The sequence below is a fragment of the Mytilus galloprovincialis genome, chromosome 8 (assembly GCF_965363235.1).
Source record: "Mytilus galloprovincialis chromosome 8, xbMytGall1.hap1.1, whole genome shotgun sequence".
NCBI lineage: Eukaryota > Metazoa > Mollusca > Bivalvia > Mytilida > Mytilidae > Mytilus > Mytilus galloprovincialis.
Genome location: NC_134845.1, coordinates 23,232,328 through 23,241,478, shown reverse-complemented (window position 1 = coordinate 23,241,478; position 9,151 = coordinate 23,232,328). Strand labels below are relative to the sequence as shown.

General features: G+C 32.3%; 1 protein-coding gene across 1 annotated transcript; it reads left to right on the top strand.

Annotated features, from left to right (window-relative positions):
- Positions 1-4,048: 4,048 nt before the first annotated feature.
- Positions 4,049-5,176, top strand: LOC143043187 (complement C1q tumor necrosis factor-related protein 3-like). The gene is made up of 3 exons (XM_076215605.1): positions 4,049-4,176; positions 4,269-4,328; positions 4,769-5,176. Exons 1-3 carry the CDS (start codon positions 4,098-4,100, stop codon positions 5,161-5,163), a joined length of 534 nt encoding a protein of 177 aa, XP_076071720.1. The 5' UTR covers positions 4,049-4,097; the 3' UTR covers positions 5,164-5,176.
- The last annotated feature ends 3,975 nt before the right edge of the window (positions 5,177-9,151 follow it).

The following is a 9,151-nucleotide window of genomic DNA, read 5'->3' as shown; positions in this document are numbered from 1 at the left end:
AAGTTTGCATAAAAAGAACCATTACAGTTCCGCCAAACTCAAAAATTACTATTACCATTAAAACTAATAAAATTGCTGACCAGGAGTGCATTTTAGGACAATGCTCCCTGAATAGTTGCGAATTGGTTTTGCACGAAGTTGGAAAGGAAATAGTTGCCCCTAAACCATTTTAAATGATGGCAATCGTCTAATCCGCCTGAAGAAATGTAAACCTATTGCTTACATAGAATAATTTGATGATGTAGTGGGTACGGCAGATAAAAACGTGATAAGTGAAGTAAGACGTGGCATTGAAGAAACACGAGACAAGGTGCCCACGGCACTGCCTCAAAGTTCAGATGAGTTAGCCACAATTCCACCACATTTGACTGACCTATATTAACGTTCAATCGACTCTTTTCAACCTATTTCATTCCAAACATTAAAACTGAAAGCGTTTAAAGAACAATTACAATAACATTTAACATATTGATTAACATTTTGAATTTCACTATTTGTTTTTGTGCTTGCAGCCATATTTGAAAATGTATGTGTTATAGAAATTACTAAAAAAAAATATATTTTAAAATTGATTGATAATAAATTCAAGAACATGAAGTCCATTTTTAAAGAATCATTACTTTAATTTCCGAAATTATATACTAGAATACCTTTAGGACAATCTTGATATTTATACCGTTTTTCCGCCATCTTGAAAATGGCAGCCATATTGGATTTTTCAGAGTGGGTCCATGGCTGAAATCAAAGGGTATATAACCAAGAACTACTATGCAAATTTTCATGCTTTCCTCATCAAGTGAGCAATTCTGCTCTATATCTGCACCAATCGGCCGGACTATAATGGATGGAAGTGAATATAGAGAAATTTAAGTTCTTAGAAATTTCCAGCAAATGGTAATGACAATGAAAGAATAACAATAAGAAGGAAGTGTAAAATCAAATATGAAGAACTTTATCATATTTATTATGTCAGAGAAAAAGGCAATAGAAAATAAATAATGTCCATTGCCATGAAATATTGTCTCCTAAGTGGACAGCATTTTACAGCAACAGTTATGAAATACGGTCCATCGAGGAACAAATTTTCGTAGTGAATGTTATTAAATTGTGTCCTCAAAGGAAAATAAAATGGAACAGGATCTAACATGTATATAATTATATTTAAAAATATAGATATGAAGATAAGGATGGTATAAGTGCCAATGAGACAATTTTTATGTCAAAGTAACAATTAATTAAAGTTCGTAATTAAAGTTAAAATGCGTCCAGTAATAACAAAGCAATGGATATCATTTAATACTTTAATCATATCCAAAAATGTCCTGTGGAAAAAATGTCCACCTGGACAATATTATGGTAGTGAATAATGTCCATGTTCATGAACACTTTTCCATACCTGGGGACATGTTTTCATAGGGAATTGTGTCCAGGACACATTTAAATAAGTAAATATTGTCAAAATGTGTCCGGTCCATTATTAAATCCTACACATCCTTTGTTTTGGTTTGCAAGTGTCCGTCCTATCGAGAATATTTCAAGTTTCATCATAAAATATTTTTATGTATTATATGCCAAAATGTTTTAAAGGTACTAAGTTAGTAAGCCCTTAAAATATTCCTTTATTTCTGTGGAAAACATATTCACTCTTGACATTGTTATTGCTATTATCAAACGGCAAATCTTTGTCTTCATAGAAAAAAGTGTTATTCTAGCTATAAAATTAAAATAATTATTATTTTGAGATTAATTGAAATATTTCGTAGATCTCCATTTCAGAGCTCCGGACTAACTTTAGTTAGGCCGCATACATAAAATGTCTTATCCGTGGAAATTGCCACCGACAATGTTGACATGCAATAGGACAATACTGAATCAGAACTCAATGTGTTCATTTTACATGCCAACGATGCCATTCCTCAATAAAATTCACCTATGAAATCTCGGTCTCTAAGATAACATTTCTTGACACTGCTACGCAAGTGAAGAATGGATTGATATTTACAGATCTGTTTTGAGGTTGGGTATTTACAACCAAGGCCGCATAGATATACTACTAACAAATATAGTAATATGCGAAATGAACAGGTAACGAAAGTTAAGGTATTAAAAAACAAAGACTGCGCAGAATACAGTATATATATATATATATGGTTTGTTCAAAGTAGACATCAGCTAACTAAAGCATTAAATTTTATTGACCAAGTTGTTAAAAGCTGTATTAGAGACAAATCAATGACATTGGAATGTGAAAATAACTGAAAATTTATAATTAAATAAAGTCATCTAATAAACCGTAACAGTTAGTTACTATAAACCATACAAGGAAATGTGGAAATAGTCCAAATGACACAAATATCCAAATATATCACAAATGTGGTGAATGTGGTGGATGTAATCAATTGCAGCAATCATAAGACCATCAACGATGAGAAAATAGTCGGCAATAAACGGTCCCGACACAAAAAATATGAAACAATTCAATTTATAAAAATTTCGGTCTAAATTATGACAAAACAATATGCGCAAAACAAATATGAATGAAACCAAACAAAGACAACTACTGACCTATAGTGCTCATGTCAAGGGCCAGGCACATATAAAATGTGGCGGGATTGAACTAGTTTATTGGCTCCAAAACCTCACCTAACCTGGAATGGTTGTGTAATAGTACAACATAATAACCAACTATAAAAACCAGTTATCAAATCGATACAAAGAAGAAAGACATCTAATTAAAAAATAAATCGGACCAGGCAGAGTATTTGTAAATCCACACAAAAACAAAATATCATTGTGACCTGAGAGTATCCGTAGGTACTGACAACTAGTTAAAAGCCAATAACAACCTATAAATAAAGGCACGCGTTAAAAACTAAAACATCAACCATTACATATCCAGCATTCAATGGATTTATTGAAAAGAAATCATTAGCAGTCAGAGACAAACATGGCCTTGCGCATTGCCAGGATACAGGTATCGACAGATTGTAGAGCCATAAATACGACGAAGCCTGACATCGACAAAGTACACATTGCGTTAAAAGCACAATGGAATATATTGACTGTAACCTTCGTATTTTATAAACACTTTTGAATTTAAACATGTTGTCTATTATATCAAGATAAAATTAATGAATCAAAAAGTGAGTTACAGAGAAGGTTTAATCGAAAAAACTGCATTTTTTAAATAAACTTCATCACTGATTGATCACGACTTGTTAAATAAAGTTTTGATGTATTCTGTATTATAATCGGTCCTACTTCCTTAATACAGGTGTCAAACATTGTGTTATCTATAGTAAATAGCTAAGAATATAATATACTTCTGATCCAATAAATGCGGAACACTTCAAGTTATATATAAAATGTGTTTGTTATTTATTGCCTCTTATGGTAATATCAATAACTACATTTACGTTAACATGGAGACACATGAAATATGCAGTGTAATATTTATGTCAATTACAAGAATAATTTATTTCAATTTCGTCGTTCAGAGAGTTTCTGGTAAATCTAAACGTAGAATGCTTAACATAAAGACAATACAATATTGTAAAATCGACTTACCACACAAGATATTGTAACATCGACTTACCACACAAGATATTGTAACATCGACTTACCACACAAGATATTGTAACATCGACTTACCACACAAGATATTTACTCATTTCAAATAGCAGTAGAGTAAGACTGTGCAGAGTTTTTGAAGGTATTTATTGTGTGCTTTGTCGCAGAGAGGGCTGCTTACATGTAAAAATGCAGTTGCATGAACTTTTACAGTTACGGTATTCTGTTCGGTACCATTTTTTTTGGGGGGGGGATCCATAGCTAGTCTTAGTTAAATCGCCCTAAAATTATTCAGGTATTTTTTTTTGTGCCGTCAGATAGTAAGCATACCATCAAGAGCGGCTAATTTTTTCTCTCATTGAAAATCAAATTCGTGTATGATATTGTATATAAGTATAGACATAAGTAACATCTGCAGTTGTCACGCGATTTTGAAATTATTGAAAAAATAATTATTGGTATGAGGTAAAACGCCATCCCCGTATAAAAGTAAAAGCAAAATAACGAAGAAAGAAAGTCGAGTTGAAATGGCATTCATTGTGGTTTTCTTGTTTGTATCTGCTCTGGCGACATTTGGTGTTCAGGGTTCCTGTCCTCCAAGTATTGGTAAGTTCAACAAATTTTTAAAGTTGTTACGTGAAAGTGGTATAACAATGTGAAAAGATTTTTTTTTTTTTTATTATTTATATATTTTGCAGGGAATGACGTCTTTGAAGACTTAATGAATGTGATGTTAAAAGTCAAGTGTCAGAAATCAGGTTAGTTTTACCTTTCTTTCTTTCTTTATTCCTTTATACTTATCATAATAATAAAAATAGTAGGTGCAATCAAAATCAGCACATAGACAAATCCTGTCGAGATCGAACGTTCGAATAAAATCAGACAATGAAATCATAGTAATAGTACGTCTTACTCGTGTTGTCGTGTAACAACGCTTTTTCCTTTATTATAAAATAAAAATAGCTATGTTCAGATAGAAATTGGTCATCATTGACTCGTAATAAAAATAATCATTATTATTTGACGTGATACGAAAGATATGTAAAAGCGTTTGTTAAAAAGTTTGATTATCAAGTAAGTGACCAGGAATACTGATCTCTCAACAGATGATAAAAATAAATTGTAGAATATATAATATTTATTCGTCTTTATACATATAATATACTGTAATATTTAATCATGCCTGATCTTTTTACAGTCAGTAAGCCGAGTTTGCAACCAGCTTTCTTTGCAACTTTGTCTAAAACCGTGACACTTGGTACAAATGCTGTAGTCAAATTTGATCGTGTAGTGACAAATGTTGGGAAAGGATATGATCCAAACTCTGGAATCTTCACCGTTGGTCAATCAGGACTGTACGAATTTGCTGCTAATTTTATCTCGGCCGATGTAAAATGGCTTGAGTTAAATTTAATGAAAAATTACGATTTCATAGTACGGGGACATGCAGCAAAGGATCAAAGTACCGCGGGTTCACTACAGGCCATATTAAAAGTGAGGAAAGGAGACAAAATTTATATCCGCAATCCCCGGAGTCACGGGGGAATTCATGGAGACAATTATGTTATGTTTTCCGGTCATTTCATTCATTAAAAATTATAATTAAGTTTTATTTCATGTTTACTTTGATGATAAAATTGAGAATGGAAATGGGGAATGTGTCAAAGCGACAACAATCCGACCATAGAGCAAACAAAGGTCACCAATGGGTCTTCAATGTAGCGAGAAACCGGGAGGCGTCCTTCAGCTGGCCCCTAAACAAATATGTAGACTAGTTCAGTGATAATGGACGTCATACTAAACTCCGAATTATACACAAGAAACTAAATTTAAAATCATACAAGACTAACAAAGGCCAGAGGCTCCTGACTTGGGACAGGCGCAAAATTGCGGAGGGGTTAAACATGTTTTTTGATATCTCAACCCTCCCCTATACCTCTACCCAATGTAGAAAAAACAAACGCACAACAATACGCACAGTAAAACTCGGTTTAAGAGAATTCCGAGTCCGATGTCAGAATATGAAACAAAAGAAAATAAACAAAATGACAATAATACATAAATAACAGACTGCTAGTAGTTACTGACATGCCAGCTCCAGACCTCAATTAAACTGATTGAAAGATTATGTATTGAGAGCCAATATATCATCAAAATATCTAAAAGTATTGTTAAATTTTTGTATCTAATGTTGTTTCGATGCGTCTTTGCTGATTTGAGTCATAATTGTAACTCATTACAATACAAAAACAGGTCCGCAAAAAGTGGTGCACAGTTAGTCCCCATTGGAATTCCGATAACTTGACAATATACAGAATCTCCAAAGCGAACAAAAATGTTATCTAGTATAAATTCAATGGCAGATATAGTATCAAAGCATGTCCAATTGACATAGTTCTTTTGTTTATTGCTACTAAAAAAAAACTTAAAAGAGTTTAAACCGATATGTATTCGCATTCTGACTTTTTAAATGCCCATTTAAATGGAAAAATTAAATTTCTTTTGTCATACTAAAAGAATTAGAAAACGGCCCCCATATATTGATATATGTAAACTCAAAACTGACCGATCAGTTTTCAGTAAATGTAAACTAGGTGCCCATTCCCTAGCAATTGAAAGAGGGCGTTATACCAACATGGAAAAAAGTAAACACATTTGCTTATCCTAGCCTGTAACAGACAAGAAATTGAGGATGAATACCATTTCTTCTCAATCTGTCCATGATATACATCATTGAGGGATACCTATTAATATACAAAATATTAATAAAAATCTTAATTTCAATTTTATTAAATTGCAGTCCGCTATAACACTGAAGCATTTGACTGCACTTTTAAATAGCAGTCTACCAGTCATTATAAAAATCACCATAAAGTATATTAATGATTGTTTTTTATTGAGAACATCTGTATAACTTGTATTTCTTTTAATACATGTAATATGCAACTTAATTTTTGTTTGTGTTCCTTTTTTAATTGTAAATGAACATTAATAATGTGTTAACTGTTGATATTTATATTCTTTTTCTTCTTCGCTGTGAATACCACTGTCACTCTAATATAATTATAATCTTATTGTCTTAATTTTGTATGCCATAACCATTTAAGGATGTTCGCTGCTCAGTTTCAAAATAAATAACTTTTCATAAAACTAGTATGTATTGATAGGGAATAACTTGATGAATCAAAAAAGCGACAAAAAAAAAACAGGGGTCAATGTGCTTGTTTTCGAGATATTAGACATTGGAATTTTGGCGGGAAAATGTTCTCTCTTGATTTTTCATAGCTTTATCATTGACCAGTTAAAGTTCTCAAATTCTATTAAAAAAATAAATAAAATTTTATAAGACTTTTACAAATGACTTATAATTATACATGTAAAAGATTTATAAATAGAAAATGGGGGTTCATGGGGAATTTTTTTTTAAGGCATTCAAATGGATAAAACCAGAGGATTCCGAAAATCTGACATAAATTCCAAAACATGACAAGCAGACATCCTTAATGTAAATGACGTAAATGTGTTTGTGCTAATAAATATTGTCTATTTAATTAGATGTGTGATTTTTTTTTCTTAATGAGAATATGAGGCAAAGTGGTATATAGGGTAGAAAAATCAAAACTTTGAACATATAGTATGTTTCTTTGCTTAAAAATGTGCAATCTAATTCAATGTACTGACTGCACAAAAAAATACTTGTATCTATCTATTTATCTTCACATTTCCGCACTCAGTCACAACTTTGACTATTACGTGCCGTTGCATGCGTGGCTTATTTACAATTTAAAAGAAATAAATTTGCAGTAATATTACGTTACATTGCATTGGTGCTTAGAAAAAAATAAATAAAATAAAAATATTTAACAGTGATTTAATTTTTTTTTTTTTTTTTTTTTTTGTGGATTGTTATCCTATGTATATTTCTTGGTAAAACTATGTACATGTTATGCAGTTTTTATAATATTTGTGAAAGAGCAGATATAGAAATCTGCTCTTTGAAGCCGTCGACTGTTGTACAAAGGATTGCTGATGTAGGAAGTAGGTTCCATTGTACTATTGTATGTGGATAAAATGAAAACTTGTAAGAATCTTTATTTGTTTGAATTTGTTTAAAGTAGTTGGTATGTTTATGTCTTGTTCTACTGTCTGATTAAACAAGAAGATCTTTAGGGTAAATTGCCGTGTAGGTGTATGATCTTATAGAATATCACTAGTCTGACTCTTGTTTGTATACGTCTCAATTCTAATGTAGGCCACTGTAGGTGATCAAGCATATTTGAGACAGAGCTGGTATTGTGATATCTATTACATGTGTAGCGAGCAGATCTTCGTTGGACCATCTCGATTTGGTTGATTTGATTTTTTGTGTGAGGGTCCCAGACGCAAGAGCTGTCTGACTAATGACATGTATGCCCTTTCTTTGGTTTTTTGGGATGAAACTTTAAGGTTACATTTTAGAAAATGAAGTTGTCTGTTTGTATTAGCTGTTACATTATTTATGTGTTTAATCCATTTTAGATCAGATTGGATGGTTATGCCTAAATATTTTGTAGTTGTTTCAGTTTGGAGGATGTGACCATGAAGGATGTAGTCATGGTTGACTGGTTTCTTTTTTTTGTGTAATTCTTAGTATGGAGCATTTGTCTGGGTGAAATGACATTAACCAGTCTTTTTCCCATTGTGCCGCTGGATTTAAATCCTGTTGTAGTTTGGCAGCATCATCTATGTTTTTGATGTTTCTATAGATGATGCTGTCTTCGGCAAATAATCTTAAGGTGCTGTGTTGTAAATATTCTGGGAAATCATTTATGTAAATAAGGAATAAAATTGGGCCAAGGACAGTGCCCTGTGGCACCCAAGATGTTACCCCAACTTTTTCTGATTGTTCTCCATCTAGCATGACTGTTTGTGTACGATGGTGTAAAAAGTCACCAATCCATTCCAAGGTATTATTGTCTCTGCCGTAGTATTTTAATTTGTAAAGTAACCTTTTGTGAGGGACTTTGTCAAAAGCTTTGGCAAAGTCCATCACAACGACATCAGTTTGTATGTTAATATTGTTGTGTCTTGCAAGGTCCTGAATGAAAGATAGTAATTGTGTCTCACAAGAGCGTTTTGATCGGAAACCATGTTGTAAATCATATAAAATATTGTTTTTTTTTCGAGATGTTCCATTACTTGACTAGCTATGATATGCTCCATTATTTTGCAAAGTATACATGTTAGTGAAATTGGCCTGTAATTTATGGCATTGTTTTTTTCGCCTTTTTTGAATGCAGGACAGACATTTGCATGTTTCCAGTCTGTAAGTATTTTATGAGTGTTAATTGATTTTTGAAAGATGAGTGTGATGATAGGACTAAGATGATCTTTCATTTCCTTTAATACCTTTCCACATAGTTCATCAGGGCCTGTGGCTTTATTCGGATTAATGTTGTGAAGTAGTTTGTTGGCGCCCTTTTCTGATATTTTAATTTCATTCATTTGTGGATGTGATGATAAGTTTTTTACTGGTACTGGATCTGAGGATGATTCAGTAGTGAATGCCTTTTGAAATTGCTGGCTGAGGATGTTTGTCTTA

What these genes read in the sequence shown, in the direction of transcription:
- LOC143043187 (XM_076215605.1), top strand. Translation starts at nt 4,098, where the DNA reads ATGGCATTCATTGTGGTTTTCTTGTTTGTATCTGCTCTGGCGACATTT. An exon ending in TTCCTGTCCTCCAAGTATTG is followed by an intron (nt 4,177 to 4,268) that starts GTAAGTTCAACA and finishes TATATTTTGCAG; the next exon opens with GGAATGACGTCTTTGAAGAC. An exon ending in AGTCAAGTGTCAGAAATCAG is followed by an intron (nt 4,329 to 4,768) that starts GTTAGTTTTACC and finishes ATCTTTTTACAG; the next exon opens with TCAGTAAGCCGAGTTTGCAA.